The 19,135-nt window shown below is 37.0% G+C and overlaps 1 protein-coding gene and 1 pseudogene across 13 annotated transcripts in view; one reads left to right on the top strand and one right to left on the bottom strand.

Annotated features, from left to right (window-relative positions):
* Nucleotides 1-19,135, bottom strand: part of FRYL (FRY like transcription coactivator) — a 241,156-nt gene that overhangs the window by 7,401 nt on the left and 214,620 nt on the right. For all 13 annotated transcript variants that reach the window (XM_074324663.2, XM_019741013.3, XM_019741016.3 and 10 more), the window contains 6 exons: nt 18,773-18,940; nt 12,438-12,688; nt 9,802-10,009; nt 8,176-8,325; nt 7,382-7,480; nt 900-968 (listed from right to left, as the gene is read on the bottom strand). In XM_074324663.2, coding sequence (XP_074180764.2) covers nt 900-968; nt 7,382-7,480; nt 8,176-8,325; nt 9,802-10,009; nt 12,438-12,688; nt 18,773-18,940 — 945 coding nt within the window. The remainder of the gene's footprint in view (nt 1-899; nt 969-7,381; nt 7,481-8,175; nt 8,326-9,801; nt 10,010-12,437; nt 12,689-18,772; nt 18,941-19,135) is intronic.
* Nucleotides 3,031-3,880, top strand: LOC141569980 (small ribosomal subunit protein eS1 pseudogene; annotated as a pseudogene).

The following is a 19,135-nucleotide window of genomic DNA, read 5'->3' as shown; positions in this document are numbered from 1 at the left end:
TCTTTGCAATAGAGGATTTGCTTAGGATAGGTTAGCTTCTCTGAGCCTCAATTCCTTATCTGCAAAATGGGGATAATTATAGCATCTACTAGACAGAGTGTAAGAATGGAGATAATGAATGTGAAATTCTCATTTAGCACAGTGCCTGGCAAATAGTTAACATTTATTGAGAGTATACTATATATTCTCAATATTTCACTTATTAAAACTTCAAATTTTTTAATAACAATACTTTTACAGTGACTAGAAATCAATAACCATCTAACTGGCATTGAAAAAGATTAGAATTCTGATGTCAAATGCAGGGGTCATTAATTGATGAATGCGTCTTGCTCATATGAAGTTGCACTCCTATTGGAATAATTTGTAGGTCTTAATTTATCCTTAATATAATGTATGTGTTATATATATGTGCACTTTTCTCTAAGAAAATGTATTTGTTATTTTCACTGTTTTTTATTTATATTAGCAAATACATTATAGTTTATCCAATCAGAATTTCATGTTTAGAAAGGCTAATGTGGCTATATATAACATCACTCTTAGGTTTGCTTTCCTGATCAGACAATTTATCAGCAGAAAACTAATGCAGAACAAAACATTCTTTAAAGAGACAGATGCAACTAAAAGTTGACTTGGACTGTCCAGATATCCATCAAGCTTATCTGTTGGATGTTATTAAGGTTCAGTCACAAGCTGCTCGTTCATTTTTATTGAAGTGAATTTTTCATTACTAAGCCAATATTTCCTTGAACCTAACTTTTACAAAGACTGTTCTGATAACAAAAATGAAAAGGTGTTACAAATATTCTTTATTCCTAAGAATATCAAAGGTCATTTGAGCATACATTATTTTGCCTAATATAGAAATATAGCAAAACTAAGAATAAGAAACTTACTTGTGCATCTGTGTTGATCCTATACATGTCTTCTTTGGCACCAAATGTCCTCTTACAGTTGTCTAACCACTGAAGAAATAAGTAACAGTAAATGTTAGTACAGTCAGTGTACAATGAACAGTGGCATTGGTAACATAACAGCCTGTGCATATAAACAACTAACTTGAAATCTAATTTGAATTTCCAAGACTGGCTGTAGACATAGACTTTCATCTCCTTTTGAGTCTAACTGTTTATATGCAACAAACCAAAGCAGGAGGATGATACTGTCAGTGTAACCAGATGTCACACTTGTGAGCGCTTACAGGAGGAAATGCAATGCAGGGTCTTCTTAAGTCCAGGAACCTGTGCTCCACTTCAGTAAAGAATAGTCTTTATTTTGCAGGTTTTATTGGAAATCTCCACAGTCTATACCTGACCTTTGCTAGTGTAAGATGGGAAATGAAAGATGTGCTTCCCCTCCGGTCAATGTGATAAAGGCAACTTAGAAAGAATTAACAAGGTTCGCCTGCTTATCAAAGTGTAATTCTCAGAAGACTGGTGTCAGTTTTAATTAGTGAAACAGAAACCCAAGTCCCTTTTAAATCTTGTTTATATTTCTTGTTTCTTCCCTTTTTGGACAGTAATGAATGACAAACATGTTATCTCCAAAGAATATTGGATACAGAAACCAAGGGTTGTTTTGCCTTATTCAGGGGCTATTCCTAAAGCCGGATATTTATTTTAAGGTACCTTTTCTTTGGTCAAATAAAAATAAGATAATAGCATTGAGATTTAGTGGGAGAAAAATGTAGTCACAGAATGGTCAAGCTGAAGTAAGCTGAGAGCCTTGAAGTAAGCTCCTAGGTTTTGACAGTTTGACATTATTAATATTATCAGTTCTTTGGAATTCCGAGTTCTTTTTTATTAGGGGTGATAGATTAAACATAAAAATACAAATATATGTAAGAAATCGTTAGGACTTTTATCGTTAGGACTTTGAGGAAAACTACTAGCTACAGTAAGTTTAACTCTTTGAAAATACGTCAGTACCAGACATTTAAAATTCTCAATTGTAGCTTACGGTTCTACATGCAAAGAATTAAAATGAGACCTCTCAGTTATTTCAAAACAATCTCTCTGACCTTTGTCTCTTTTATCCCCTTCCCTCAGACGGCACCAGCCCTTGGGCTCTTTGCTTGACAACATCTCTAAAGAAAAACATGTTAAGCTTTCCTAGTGACACACAGCTGCTGGCAGCCATTGTCAAACTACCCAGAAGATTTCTTTTATATCAGAAAAATTCAGTCAACATCTATCATAGAATTTGTATACCTTTATTCATACAAAATGTTAAAATGCTTATACATTTAATCATCATCACTAATCCAGTCCAGTTTATCCAAGTATGCTAATAAATTTGGAAAAAGTAATTTCAATTGATTATTTAATGGCCTGTTCTTACTAAATCATTTTATATACTGTATGCCCAGTGATATGGCATTTTGGGGGCACTATTTAACATAATTATTTCTGATTTTTATTCTGTTAAAAGACAAGCCCTAACCCTTCAGTCCCAGGGGCTGTATACTCCCTGGAAAGTACACGTCTACACCTTTTCAGCCAGTGTACACAGGACGCAGTAGGTGGTTTGTGTACAGCATAACCTCCAGTCCACATCTAATCAGTGTTCCTGTCACGATGTTTTCTTTACTTAAGGCTCAGATGAAGGTTAAAATTTAACCTGAGAGGTTTGTCTTCTGGACATGATGGAGTAACTTGTAGAAGGCAAATCTTCTAAGGACAGCTATAGAAGCTGAAGGCCATCAGCCAGGATTTAGGGAGTTGGAGCAAAATGCTGAAGGGAGCCCTACACCATTCCCAGTGCTTACCGTAGGGGTTAGAGGTTGAACAGCAAGTGCTGGCCCTCCTTTTAGCTTTCCGAGCAGCACCACGAAGGTCGGCAAGAACAAGCGCCTTATGAAAGGTGGCAAGAAGGGACCCAAGAAAAAAGTGGTTGACCCACTGTCTAAGAAAGATTGGTATGATGTGAAAGCACTACTGTATTTCCCCAAAAATAAGACCTAGCCAGACAATCAGCTCTAATGCGTCTTTTGGAGCAAAAATTAATATAAGACCCGGTCTTATTTTACTATAAGATCTGGTATAATATAATAAATATAACATAACATAACATAACATAACATATAATATAAATACATAATGTAATACAATGCCTGGCCTTATATTAATTTTTGCTCCAAAAGACGCATTAGAGCTGATTGTCTGGCTAGGTCTTATTTTCGGGGAAACACGGTAGCTATGTTCAATATGAGAAATATTGGGAAAACACTAGTCACAGGAACTCAAGGAACCAAAATAGCATCTAATGGTCTCAAGGGTCGTGTTTTTGAAGTGAGCCTAGCTGATCAGCAGAATGATGAAGTTGCATTTAGAAAACTCAGGTTAATTCCTGAGGTCGCTCAGGGTAAAGACTGCCTGACTCATGTCCATGGCATGGATCTTACCTGAGACAAAACGTGCTCCATGGTCAAAAAATGGCAGACCATGATTGAAGCTCATGCTGATATCAAGACTACTGATGGTTATTTGCTTCATCTATTTTGTGTTGGTTTCACTAAAAAATGCAACCATCAGCTTTGGAAGACCTCTTATGCTCAGCATCAGCAGGTCCACCAAATCCGGAAGAAGATGATGGAAATCATGACCTGAGAGGTGCACGCAAACAGCTCGAAAGACATGGTCAATAAACTGATTCCAGATAGCATTGGGAAAGACACAGAAAAGGCGTGCCAATCTATCCACTCCATGATATCTTTGTTACAAAAGTCAAAATGTTGAAGAAGCCCAAGTTTGAATGGGGAAAACTCATGGAGCTTCATGGTGAAGGTAGCAGTTCTAGAAAAGCTACTGGGGAGGAGACAGGTGCTAAAGTTGGATGAGCTGATGCATATGAGCCCCCAGTCCAACAAAATGTTTAAAATTCAGACTTTTCATGGTGACAAACCTGCTGATGTTAAAAAAAAAAAAAAAGTGCTGGACCAAAGTTTCACTAGGCTAGAAAAACAGGGTTATCAAAGGTAGGGAGGTATTGAGGGCCAAGATCACGGAGAAGAGAAAACTGCAGAGAAGGGAGCCCAGCGTTTTCCCTTGGGAACAGCTATTCCTCCATCATGTTCAAGAGGAAAGGCTAAGAAACCAAGGAGCTGCATCTGGGAATCTAAAAGAATAAGCAGATTTCTGGTCTTATGGTACTGGGAAGACAAAAATTGTTCAATCCTGCCAAGATGATGGGGCCCTGATAAACACCTCACAGGCTTTCACTCATGATCCTTGGAAGACTCAGGAATAACAATTGGATGTATAACTAAAAAAGTTATTAGAGGGGAAAAATTGAATACAAAATATTTGGTTGATAGAAAACATAAGAAAGGAGAAAAAAAGGAAAGAATAGATGGGACAAGAAATAGTGATATGGTAGCTCAGGAATGAATCAAGGTTCACACCCCTCCCTCCATACAAATATTTAATTGATTCAGGACAATTTCTTAGAAAGAACATTCTTTTCCTACTGCATTGCATAGCACCTTTGCTGTAAATTATATGACTATATATGTGCATCTGTTATTGGATTCTCTATTATATTCCATTAGTTTATTTGTCTATTCTTATGCCAGTATTATACTCTTTTGAGATTTTTAATAGGTCTTACTGGCTGGAAGTCCACTCTGTTGTTTAGACCTTATTCTTCACAGACAAGGTTTGGAGACTTTTTCTGTAAAGGGCAGATGGTAAATATTTTAGGTGTTGCAAACCATTATTTTCTCTGTTGCAACTATTTAGCTCGGTGATGCAGTGCAAAAATAGCCACAAACAGTATGTAAATACGTGGGATGGCTATGTTCCAAAAGAACTTTATTTACAAAAACAGGCAGTGGGCCAGATATGACCCAAGGGCTATAATTTGCTAAAATGTGTCCAAACTGATTGTTTGTCCTATTATTAGCTAATTGTATTTCCATATAAGTTGTAGCTTAGCCTATCAATTTTCATTAATAGACCATCTGAGATTTTGAATTAGATTAAATCTAGAGATCATTTTGTGGAAAAATGACATCTTTACACTATTGGGTCTTTTGACATGGACATGGTAAAAAATCCTCCATTTATTTAGCTTTAATTTTTCTTTGTGATATTTGGGGTTTTCTGTGTGGAGGTCTAGTGCATCTTTCACTAGATTTCTTTGTAGGTATTTGATGTTTTCCTATTGTAAATGGTGCCTATTGCTGTATAAACCAAGCACCCTAAAACTTAATGGCTTAAAACCAGACAAATCTGTGTGTTGACCGGGAGCGTCTTCTGCTTTTGCCTGAGTCTAGTTATCTCTAGTCCCAAGTCGGCCTCACTTATGTGCCCGGCACGCGGGCTGTCATGGCTGGGATGCCTCCATTCTCCTCCACATGGCCTCTCATCCTCGAATAGGCTAGAGGTCAAATAATTTTCCAGTTTTTATTCCAGTTTACACTCTGACCAGCATGACGGCAAAAGCAGAAGCTACAAAAGGCCTCTTATGTGTTTCTGAGTCTCAGAAGGTGCACAGCATCATTTCTGAATTTAATTCGTCAGAACAAGGCACAAGGTCACCCCAGACTTAGAAGTGGGGAAACAGACTCCATCTCTTAAAGGGAGGAACAGCAAAGGGGTGTGGACAGAGAGAGGCATGCTTCATCAGGGTCATTACTGTAACAATCTACCACAGCTTCCAAGGGAGGCGAACATTGCTGAAGAAACAAATGCACTAACCAAAATGGAAAAGACTGATAATTTGGAATTAATTAAAGTAAAAAACTTTTATTCATCAAAAGATGCTATTAAGATAGTGCACTGGCTGAGAGAAAAATTTATAATTTATAATACATATATCCAATAAAAGGCTTGGGTTTAAAATAAAGAACTCCTACAAATCAATAAGAAAACCACAAATAAACCATTTACAAAAATGGGCAAGGTACTTGAAGGCACAATTCACAAAATATCTAAATGAAGATATCTATGTGGAAAGGTGCTCAAACAGTCATCAGGGGAAATGCAAAATAATATCATGAAATGCTACCACACACCCACCAGAATGACAAAATTTTTAAAAGTTGACAATCTTGGTGGCAAAGATAAGAAGCAATGGTAACTCTTATATATACTTGTGGAGGGATTGTAAATCGATACAACCTCTTTTAGAAAGGTGTTTGGCAGAAACTACTCAAGTTGAACATACGTATATCCCATCCCTCAGCAATTCCACTCTTACGTAGATACTCAACAGATATGTGAACATATATGCGCAAGACATGTATGAGAATACACATAGTAGTACTATTACTTGTAGGACAACCAGATCTTTCCTGAAATTGAAAACTATTTCCTCTTCTCCAATCTGTCATCATTCTTTCAGTCCAAATATAAGATTCTTTCTCCCCAGGGGAGAAAGACCTAATATAAGTATTTTCTCATACCATATTCTCTCCTTGAAATAATCCCCAATCTAAAATTACCATCTGTCAAGGCCTAAGGTTATATGTCTATTCCATGAAGTTTTCCTATTAGTCCCAGTGAGCTTTCTTTGGAAATCACAGTCTGGCTTCAGTTTTCTGTTAGACCTGTACAATTTTCGGAAGTCTCTTTCATTGCCAGTACTTTTACTTATGGCTATAAATTAACACTTTACTTTTGTTACTAATTATTCATATATCATATTTGTACCTTATATTCTTATCTAGAATATTAAAGGAAGAAGAGTCAAGTTTTATAGTTAATTCTTCATTAAGCCTTTATGTGTGACAGATACTTAATACTTACTGAAAGACTTTTCTAGAAAAATAATGTCTACTGTATACAGTTTGTGTAAAGAAGAGAAGCATTTTTTTCTTTTAAGTTTTTCTGCTCATGCTAATGGAAAACATTTACTCTCAGAGAAAAGAACTACTGTGTTTTGCAGTGCCGGACTGGAGTCAAATAAATATTTCTTAGTAGGTAATAGCTATAATCTACTACATGCTCATTTATTTCTCCCTTTGCTTGCCTCCGCGTGCATGTACACACACACACACACACACACACACACACACACACACGGGAAAGATCACAACTTTGTCACAGGTTGCAGATTTTCTAGACCACAATATAATGTATTCTCAGAGAAATACTGTTTTTATTGCCCCACTTGCAATGTTGACAGCAACTATCCAATCTACACATAGAATATTTTTATAAAGCTATAGTTTTACATTGAGCTCTTAGAGGGTCAATTTCTAAAAGCCAGAGATAAGAATTCACTGGATAGAGAGCTCAAAGGCCCCCACCATTCTCAGTAAAACCCTGAGGCAAGGGCTAAGAAGTCCTCTTTTCTGTCTCAGCTATTCAGCTGCCAGGTTAACACTTCTGGTGTCAAAAGCAAACAACTCTTCACATGGTAAAAACGGACTCACCTGCTCAGCTGCTTCTCTTTTGGCGTTGTATGTATCCAGGTGTTCTTGTAACTCCAAAACACTAAACTTGAGTGTTTCTAGCAAATCACATGATATCAGCTGTCAAATCAGAAACATATTGATCCAGGTTACCATTTCTGATCAGTCATGAGACTGCCAACTTTTGGGTCACGGAATTTCTGTTAGTTGGTTTGTGGCCCATCTTGGCACCAGTGCCCCTTACCGTACTCTGTCGCATACCTAGGGCTGACCTTTCAATAAAACAGAGTCGGAATGCAGTGGGATTTAAGAGTGTCAGCAAGGACTAACAGGCCTTCAAATGATTTCAAAATCTGGCTCAGGCAAGAAACTGCACGTTAGTATACACCTTAAAGGCAATACCACTGAAGCTTCTTAAACCTTAATTCTCTAAATATTTTAATACATAATCTTTGAATGTGCTCGGAAACAGGATGGGAAGACCAAGGAGCTCTGGGGTCTTCATGGGGGAAGGTCTAGCCCTCTCCTACCCAATTTATTCAGGAATCAGGAGAAAAGTACATATCTCTAGAGCATGACTTGTTACTTCCCCATCGAGGACTCTGTGGAGGGTGAGGCAGGGAGGGGTCAGAACCAGAAATAGTCACAAGTCACTGCATAGAATATACTGGAATTGTATTTTGCTAGGTATTTATAATCAAGTTGAAAATATGAACTGATATACTTTAAAAATTGTAAATTACCTTTTAAATAGTCCATGTATTGAAGGACATTCAAATTTAGTATTTATAATGAGCCCTCAAATAAAAACTTACTGTCTCGGCGTCCACAAAGACTGTTGGGCATTCTGAACACGTCATCATCACTTCCAGTGAACTTTTGAATTTGGTACCAATGCGCTGCAGACTCTCGCCAAGAAAGCTGACTGCCTCGTCAGTTATGTCTCCAAACTTTCTCTGGATTGTCTGTGGAGAAGGGCATAAGAAAAAGTTTAATATTTCACAAGAAGGCCTCTTATCATCTTTAAGTAAAGAAGTGTAATTTATTAACTAGGGCAACTTTTTCTTTACAGTATGACTGTAATTATATTCAGGATTCTAATAACTGATCGGTAAATCCATGTTTTTAGGTACCTCTTTAGGAAACATGATAATTTCTAAAAATGATCAAAGATTTATAAAGAGTGTTACTGAAAAAAGAAAACTACTGATACACGCCATTTGTGCCCCCATTTCTGAGATGTTTTTCATCAGGAGAGACAGAAAGAACACATATGCTGCACACCCTTTGAAATAAAGTCCTCACATGTCTGAGGAATTAGCTCCTCTAAAGTTCCACTGGTAAGAAATTTCCGGTCAAAGCCGTTTACTATCCTTGACTATGGGCTGCCATTGACTTTAACTAGAGTCATAAAAATGCATTAAGAGTAATAACATCTTCTCAAAACCCAAGAATATTCATTTCAAATAAAACAATCAGACAGTACCTGACCCCTAGTGAGCACGCAATGAATTAGACTATTTGATACGTGATATAATAATTACACAAAAAGTTAATGTGTCCCTACATGTACATGGGTAGCACTGTTAGATGCTATTATGATTAGCTAAAAAAAACAACAGCATAAACCACAGTCTTGGGCATCATGAAGTTTAGAATATCATTGGAAAGAAAATAAAATAAACTGAAAACCAAGTAGCATTATGAAAGTACAGAATTCATAAATGCTCCAATTAACGCGCACTGAAGACCTTCCAGGAGGGAGACTGGAGGTTGGAGTGTTTGGGAAAGCCTCAGGGATAATATGTACTTAGCAGGGTCTTCCAGGACGGACAAAATGTGCTCAGGTAGGGAGGAAAGGCGGTAGGTAGTTTAGAGGATAACAACTTACATGGTGGCATTCCTCTGTGCCTTACTTTCCCTGGTTACAGAATGTTAAAAATACCTCTACAGTCCATAGACGTGTTGTAAGCATTACATACTTACTGTAAAGCACTCAGCATAGTGCCTAGGACTGGGGGCAACCTTAGCTAAAATTTTTAAGGTCCCCGACACAGTAATGAAAGTTCGTTAAATGAAAGCCAGTTCATTTAGTACTAAATTATACACTGTTTTATGATAGTGAGTGTAAGCGCCTTGAAGGCAGGGACCCTGCTTTCTATTGGTATCCCTGCCGGTGCCCAGTATGCTAGAGAATTTATCAGTTGTTGTTCTGAAGTTTTATTCCAGTTGCCTTAAGGGAGGTAGCTGTAGTAGTCACTGTATAAAGTACTAGCAGTACTACAATGCCACAATGTAAATCGAAATATCATTATCTTAGGGAAAAAAAATTTTTTTTAAAGAAAATCAGTGGCAATATTAAAATCTGAGATACTGATTTTAGACCAAAAACTAGATAACTATATCAGAATATGAATTGAGAAACCTTAAGCCTCACTTACCTGAAACAACCTGGAAAACACATGAAAAGTAAACACTGCACAGGATCCATCGGTGTCAGACAGCATCTGATTGACATGGCAACGCCAGGCTTCCTCTTCATCATCGTATGCGACTGGCTGAAAAGCGGCTATTATGGCCGACAGGAACGGTGATGGCAGAGGTGACGTCTGTACTTCTGGAAAACCATCTTGCTCTTCCTCCTCTTGGCTGTTAACATAAATATCGCAGTAATCGTTAACACTACCTTAGAAGAATAGACTCAAGTACTTACAATAGTTTTAGTCATCCAACATAGATTATTTTTTATCAGTGTACAGCAACTTAAACTTTGTAAGAAAGCATGACTGAGCAGATTTCTATGTGCTTTCTACTTAGCATCTTTGGAATTAGACATCTAATTTCACCTTAAAACAGCCCTAGTCCTATAATATGCTGGCACTAGGGACTAATTTCAGTAAAGTCTATGAATAATTCAGATTAGAATGCTTTCATCTTAAACAAACAAACTCATAGATACAGACAACAGAATGGTGGTTACTCGGGGGTGGGAGGTGGGGTGAAGGAGGATGAATTGGATAAAGGATCAAATATATGGTAATGGAAAAAAACTAGACTTTTGGTGGTGAGCATGCAATAGTATACAGATATCAAATTATAATGTTGGATACCTGAAATTGATATGTTATTAACCATTAACTCAATAAATTTGAAAAAAAAAGAATGCTTTCATTTTAAATGGTCAGTTTTGGAGGTTTTTTATTTGAACAGGCCCAAATTGATGATGACAATATTGAAAATTTTTGGTCATGTACTTTTTTATCTAGGGCTGTGTCAAGTGCTTTACATGGATTGTTTCATTCAATCTTTCACAGCATCTCTATGAGGTTTAGGTACTATTACCTCAGTTTTCCTGATGAGGACAAAACATATAGAGAGGTTAAATAATGTGACTAGATTATTGGGTAGGAAATGACAGCACCAGAATTTGAACCCAGGACTATGGGTTCAAACCCGACATTAAAAGCCATGCCACATACTGCCAGCTCCGCAGTTTTGTGAGCACATATTATGTGCCTGGCAGTAACAGATTTGCCTCAAAAGAAACATAAGACCTAGCCATTTCTTTAAGGAATGTATAATCCCAACTGTCCAGATAATACAAAAATGGACCAACGAAAAAAGACAAAGATTTGGGATGGACAGTCTGTGAAGAAGTGTGTAACTCTGGGTCTTAAAGATGAAAAAGAGTTTGAGTCAGACACTTCATAAAGAGATGTTACTCAAGGTCTTAAAACCTTGAGTTTCACATTACAGGGTAGCTCTCTGTAAGGATTTACAGAAATTACAGAGTAATTCATATGGAAGAGAGGAATCTGAGTAAAGGCTGGGGGAAGATAAAAATAAAGCAGACATTTGAAGTTTAAAGTTATACGTTATATAAAAAGGTTAATTTTTAAAATGCCACTGTGGTGATTGATTTGGACAAAATCGGGCCTGTAAGCTTGAGTAGATATACCTCTATATTTGGTAGGGATGCTCTGTTCTAGTCCAGCTTCAGTACTTGGCCAAAGTCAACTATTTGGCTTCAGCCTTTTAGTAAATGAGTGAGTACAGGACACAGGCTCTGTCATATCCAAATCAATACTACCGTGTGTCCCCGAAAATAAGACTTAACCCGACCATCAGCTCTAATGCGTCTTTTGGAGCAAAAATTAATATAAGACCCGGTATTATATTACAAATTATATTAATTTGTATTATATATTATATTATATATATTATATTATATATATTATAATTATATTAGATCCGGTCTTATAGTAAAATAAGTATATTAATTTTTGCTCCAAAAGACGCATTAGAGCTGATGGTCCGGCTGGGTCTTATTTTCAGGAAACACGGTATGAACAAGGTGTGTCACCAAGATTTCTTCTTAATATCTGAATGTACATTTTCAAATGCAGGTAGGCATTCTAGATATACTGAGTGGAAAAATTCCTCATGTGTTGTATATGTTAAAACTGTATTAATCATTTGAACTATAACTAAATAATTTTTATTGCAGGAGTAAAACTGACATACTTGATTACTAAATATTGATTTTTGTGTAAAAATAATTATCAAGAGCTTCAAATTATTGAATAGGGAAACATTTAAAAGGAACAATCTAACAACATCTGACAGTACTGTGAAATTATCAATTCTGCCCATTTTATGTCAAACTTGAAAAATTGGACCACTGATAATGAAACTGTAAAATAATTTTTAGATGGTATTTCAGATTTATTCTGCTATCACAGAAGTTCATTCCATGATTTTGATACTTGGACCTGGCCGTGGCCCAATACTGATTTTAACATTTGGCTATTGGGCATTCTGCCAAAATAGGTATTTGGTGTGCTTCTAAATATATAATGCCACTCACTATGCTTTGAGAATAGCCTGTTTATTTTTCTTTAAGTGAATAAACAGAAAATAACTCATCATAGTAAGTCATTTTATCTTTAAAAATGAAAACAGTATGATTATAGACTAAACTATGCACAGAAATGAACTAGGTTAGATGGTCATATTTGGGAGGCGATGGGAGAGAAGATATCATCTCGTTCAAGTGTTTGTGATACTGTCTTCTCACCTAGACAGTCCAGAGAAATCAGCTTCTTCTTCTTCACATCTTTCATCCAGTTCTTTCAAAGCTAAGGTAACATCTTCTTCACAGATAGACTCTGAGTAGCTTTCAGGAGCTAGAGCCTCTGGCATGTCAGTTTCCTCTAAATCAAGAATTCCTTGACACACAAGAGAATCCTGCTGTTCTTGAATTATATATGACCCTTCATCTTCAAAGGCTGTAATAACCTGTTCCTCCTTTAATACTGAACTTGTATCCTGTAAAACAATCATATTTTCATGGACTTTAACTAAATATTAAAACACAGATAATTTTATCAACATAGAATGACTTTTGCCATCAATATACATCTATTTTATTAAGTTGTCTTCATTTCCACAGTTTAATTTTATAAAATTGCTTTTTTAAAAAGTGCCCCAGGTTAAAAAACTGTTGAAACTAACATGTTTCACCTATCGCCACAAAGAAACTACAAGAAGTTCTCTTAATAGGATTTAGACGTTTACTGAGAAATATATCCTTTGGTAGAATATCTTCTCATACGTATTCTATCTAATTCTACACAAAAAGTTTATATTATTACTATAAATTCTCTCTTATTTGAAATGTAATTTCTTTCATTATACCTGAACATTATATGCAGTGAATTCTGGATATATGGAGGGGGAATACTTCAAATTGTTCACCCACTGGTCCTGTGGGCTGCATACAAATCAAGTACAGGTCCCGACCAATTAGGAGGACGCTGAACTTAAATGACTGGCAGTCTTACTCGTAGAAATGAGCTGAATACTTGTGATGTAAGATTGTTGTTAGGTAATAAAACCACAGTACCTCATTTCAGGTTTAGTACCAAGAATGCTTCATCACTAAATTAGAGTTCAGAAAACACTGGGAAATTTTAGACAGTTTTATTTTTGAAAATTAAATGAATTGCAAGCTCATTTATCAAATAGACTGACTGCATTCTAACCTGTAAGAAAATGATGACGAAAATATGTGTTACAAACTATATTCCTATCCATTGTAACATTACTGAAATATTGTTGCTACATGCCTAGCATGGAATATTGTTGAATAAATGAACAACCACTTTTAAAGAAGAAAAAGACCGCCAAGTTGTATACAATGACGGTGTCAACACCAGTTTCAATTTGCATGGATATTAGATTAATCAGTTTAAAAATAAACACTACTGGTCTCCTATAGTTTAGGAATAACGATCAGCTTCTTTCAGTACTTAGACCTAAGTTACTACTTAGTTTTATAGTCATTTCTTATCTCATGCTCATAGATAAAAATAGAATTTTCCTTCCAAAATATGAAAGGTAAGTGAAAGTCAGAACCCTTGACTTTAGACCAGCCTGGGCCTTAACTTTATTCATCTGTAAAATTCATTTCTAAAATAAAAAGGATTTTGACCAGATTCTGGGTTGGGTGCTCTTGAGATAAATAACTGACTAACCACAATTAGTTTATAATCTAAAAATGAGGTTAGGGTAATATACAAATGACAGTAATGTAGAACAGAGTATGGTCAGTGTATAGTAAATATCATAAGTGACATACAAAGGACTACTGGTACTCGGAAGGGGATCACATGTGGTTGAAGCAATCGAGACTCATCTCTTAGGAGAAAATAACGTATCATGTGCTTTGACAAAGATGGGGGAGTGATAGTATTATGAACTGGTTGTTTCTGTCCCCCCAAAGTTCATATGTTGAAACCTTAACCCTCAATATGACGGTATGTGGAGGTAGAGCCTTTGGGAGGTGGGGAGGCCATGAGAGTGGAGCCCCCGTGAATATAATTAGTGCTCTCCTAAGAGGCCTGAGAGGTAGCGAGCTCTCTTTCCACCAGGTGAGGACACAAGAAGAAGACATCCGTCTGCTACCAGGGAGAGGGCCCTCGCCAGACACTGAATTGGCCGGCACCTTGTTCTTAGACTTCTAGGCCTCCAGAACTGTGAGAAATACATTTCTGTTGTAGATAAGCCACCCAGTTTATGGTGTTTTGTTCTAGTAGCCCAATCTAAGACTAATAGTTTTTCAGGGAAAAGGAATTAGAAGTTGTCAAAGGCACAGAAACATGGCAGGAAAACACAAAGTATGCAATGAAGGGAATGAGTCTTCACAGAAGAACACTTTTTAAATAATATAAGAGATTCATTCCTTAGTCATTCCAATAGCTTATATTCAATATACTCTAAAGTTTCCATCTGAAATTTTCTTATTTAATGATTTGGCCATTAAAGGGATAAGCATAGTTATCTGGAAAGACAGTTTATGTGATAGTACTAGAGACATTCTACACCAAGAATTTTTATTGGTGTTAATTTTTCCTTCTACATCAATTTCAACATATCATGTTGAAATAATCCACCAGACTTCTTAGTTTGATACCCTCATTCTTCATTAGTTTATACCCATATTTGGTCATCGTTTGTTCTTGAATAATTTGAGGATTGATGTTTTATCTGTAATTATTATTATATAACACACACTGAAATTTTCTAATGACACCTAGGTTTCATGAAGAAGAGTGCTTTTGGGCTAATAGAATGGATTCTATGCTTATATGTAGATTATGAAAATCAAATTTTCTTATTAGACAGACACACACACACACACACACAGAGACACACACTTTATTATAGTCAAAGATTCATTTCCTATAAGGAATAATTTCTGTCATCAGTGACTGGTCTCAAACTATTATAAACACTAGAAGAAATCCTCTATAAAGATTCCTCTAATAAACACAAGTGCAGAATTTAATCCTTCCTAGAGCCCAGAAGTTTCTGTCATGACATGAAACACTATAGCTTGTTCTATCTTCCTGATATTAATGTAACTTAAGGGAAAAAAATTCAAATAAATATTTCTAGGAATAGATTTTTTTCTGTAGTCATAAAATATTTCACCTATTAAAATTATATTTAAATAACAGACTTCTGGTTTTGTTTCATATCTTGGTGCTTTCATACTTTTTTTAAAAGCGGGCAATTTTGGGTTATTTGACACTATTGGGCACAGCAAGGTGAAAACAAATTAGAATAACATATCCAACAGACACAAACTTGTATTAGTCTCTTGTGGACAGCATTCTTTTGGTGATAATTTTAATGTCAATAGAACAGTTTCTAATAAAATAGTACGGTTTAAAAATATCACCTTCATTCTTATCCACCAGTGTCACAAAGTTTATAGCAATAATGAAACCCACTACTGTAAAAGGAAAAAATCTAGTAAATTAAAGTGTTTTTCCTTTAGGGGGAAAAAAGTATCCTCAGGAACTTTCATAGTGCCTTGGAAGTGGGCCCATTAAATGTAGTTGGATGAATGAATTCCCCATCTGAAAAGGCACAATTTCCAATACATATGGATATGGATACACATACACACATACACATACACACACACACACACACACACACACACACACGGTATCAAAAAAAGTATGTACATATTAAGAAAGGAAACAAACTATTAAAATTATAATAATCAATATACACTGATAACAAAAGATGAACACAAGTCACATTTGACTTCTGCAATTACAAGAGGAGCTCAAAGTGGTTACCATCAGTGTCCAGATACTTCTGATTATGGCGAACTACTGCTTAAGGAACGTTGACCAAAGTGTCCAAACACTTGTATACCGTGTTTCCGAAAATAAGACCTAACTGGACAATCAGCTCTAATGCATCTTTCGGAGCAAAAATTAATATAAGACCCGGTCTTATTTTACTGTAAGACCGGGTCTTATCTAACATAAGACGAGGTCTTATGTTAATTTTTGCTCCAAAAGACGTATCAGAGCTGATTGTCCAGCTAGGTCTTATTTTTGGGGAAACACAGTACATTTGTTGGCACCCCCGTATATACTATATATGAATTTCCAATAAATATGAATTATTTCTAGGAGGTAGTTTACTCACTATGATTGTAGCTTTTAATAACCAAAAAAATAAGAGTTCCCCACTTCTTAATTAAACAAATTAAAACACACAACCATTAACCATACTGCTTTTGTTAAGAAGGTATTTCTAGTATCAGTCTGCTTTTGCCACTGTTTCTAAAGAGAATGTCCGTGGACCTTTTAACATGCTGTGATCCAAACTAGACACAGTAGACTAGATTATTAACTAGTAGTCACTGCTCACTTAGCAAGCCTCCCAACAACTGAAAGGACTGTAGTCCCCTTGAGGCGTATCTGTAAGTCCCGTCAGTTCTCTTCTGTGAACACGTCTCACGTCCGTGCTCTTGGTCTCAGTTGGGCCCCCTCCTCTCTTGCTGATATTCTTACCTCAGCCTCCTGCAGTGCACAGGAGACACACCTCTCTCCCAGATACTTTACCCAAACGCATAACCTCCCCCTGATGATAGGCGCCCAGACCACAAGCTCCACATGTCAGGTACTAGAACCTACTTTCCTTTCTTCATAAGAAAAGCTGGGATTAAAAAAACAAACAAACCATATCTGATCATGTCCTTCTGCTTAAAACCCTCCAATGATTACGGGCATTACATGGCCTAAAAATGGGCCATGGCAGTACCTCGGGGCCGCCTCTACCTTCTTCCTCCCCTCCTGCCGTGCTCACTGGGCCCCAGCCTCACGGGCCTGTTTCTTGTTCTTCAGATCTACCCGGGCCTCCTTAACTGCTGCTCCCTGAGCGTGGAACATTCTTCCCCCACAACTTCCAGGCTGGCTGCTTCTTGTCGCTTAGGGATCACCTCCAATGCCACCCTGTCCAACCTTCTCCCTCACCGAGTCCACACTGCTGTTCGAGTCTTTTTAGTATGAATAATAAGATGATCACTTTCTGATATTTACATTTGATTTGTTTTACCTGTTTATTATGTCTCTTCTGCTAGAGTTAAACTCCACAGAACCAGGAGCCTTTGTCTGTCTGACACGGTGCTGTAGGCTGAGTGCCTAGAATAGCGCCCAGCACGTGGCAGGGGCTCCGAAGGTACGGCTAACTGACTGAACGCTCGCATGGTCTGCGTTCCTATCCAGGGGGGCTGATGTAGTGCTGTCACAGACGTCTCTTGAAAGAATGAAAATTCATGACTTTCTACCTCAAGACGGAGTCTAAGTCCTTAGTATGGCGTGTAGCACCACTACCCATCTCTCCTATTGTTCCTCCTCCTCTATTATAGTCTCTAGAAATGCTGAATTTCCTGCTGTTACCAGAACCTACCTACCATGTTATTTCACATTTCATGTCTTTCCACATGGTGTCCCTCTGCCTGGAATGTGTCAGTCGCCATGAAGCCTGTTCTTTACCACTAACACCCCTATGCACAGCTAACCAGCCTCCAAGTTTTCAAAAAGCCTTGAACATGTCTATTATTGAGTTTCTCATACCGAAATGTAATGCTTCCTTTCAACCATCTGTCTCCTTTAATAGACAACGCACGCTCCCTGACAGCAGGGGTCATGCCTCATTCATCTTTCTAGCACCTAACTGAATGCCTGGCATCTAATATTTGTGGAATTGAATTATCTAAACTTCAGTCATACTAGAACAACCATTTAAAAACAGCTGCCTGAATACCTTCATTTCAATATATGTCTCCTTACTGTTAAAGATGTAAAATACACTGTCAGTTGAATAAGAGCATGAGATTTCAACTTATTAAAATAATGAGATGCAATAACTACATTGATTTGGTTAACACTGAAAAAATATAGTATTTTCCTAATAGTTATCAAGGCATAAAAGCACGTACAACAGAGCTATACAATTAGAGTTAAAAAATGTATTTATAGTAATCTTTAAAAAAAAAACACTAAAAACACTAATACTTACTTATTTTTAGTCAGTCATTAGCTTGGAATCTGGCTTACTTCTCACAGGCCTTCCCAAAAAACATAATACTAGGAGTTCCAAAGTCATTTTAAAAGATTTCATTTAAACAACTGCTAACACAGCTGGCCTGAGGTTTTTATCCCAATCAGAGCACCAATTACATAAACCCAAATACAAAGCAAAAAGAGGTGAGGAAACAGAAGCGGTCCTTCAGAGACACAGCAGATGCTCACCACCCCCAGAGAAGCGTCTGTACAGTGACCTAATCACACTCTGCAACACAAAATGCTCATTAGAAACACTCAAAGATTATTTTTAACCTGTAGGTCATTTCCTTCATCTATCAACTATTTTCAGATTTGACTATTTCATTTAAAACAACCCAACAGGTTAGAAATACTGGAGACAAATCAAATAATTAGCGTTATCAGGTGAAAACTCTTTTGAAAGAAAAGCAAGGGATGGAACAGAGTGCTAAAAAGAGCCCCGATTGGCCATGCACCAGCCCCCATTTCTCCCCACCTCAGGCAGCTGGCTGTTAGCATTATCTACAGAAGGCTCCAAACTTGGGGTCTCATCTCTGATTTGAAGCACTTCTTCTGTTGAGACGCTGCCAGTGGAATCTTGAGACTGAAGAAGTAAATCAGTATGGTCTGGCATTGTTTCCTCGACAGCAGAATCATTGTTTAGCTAGAAGGAGAAACAGTCGAATAAGGAATTTATTTATAACTCACAAAGGCACAAAGACCACAAAGGGATATGTTCTATATCGTAAGATATTTGGGGGGCTGAGCTAGAAAGAGCTTCTTTGACTTCTTAGAGTGACCTTTTGCCCCCATTCAGGCTATTCCAGAATCGGTGCTGTCAGTGACACAGCTGATCCAT

Source organism: Rhinolophus sinicus, chromosome 1, assembly GCF_057876585.1.
Source record: "Rhinolophus sinicus isolate RSI-liver-muscle chromosome 1, RSI-T2T, whole genome shotgun sequence".
Lineage (NCBI taxonomy): Eukaryota > Metazoa > Chordata > Mammalia > Chiroptera > Rhinolophidae > Rhinolophus > Rhinolophus sinicus.
Note: the sequence above shows the minus strand (reverse complement) of the source record. Positions and strands in the feature narration are given on the sequence as shown.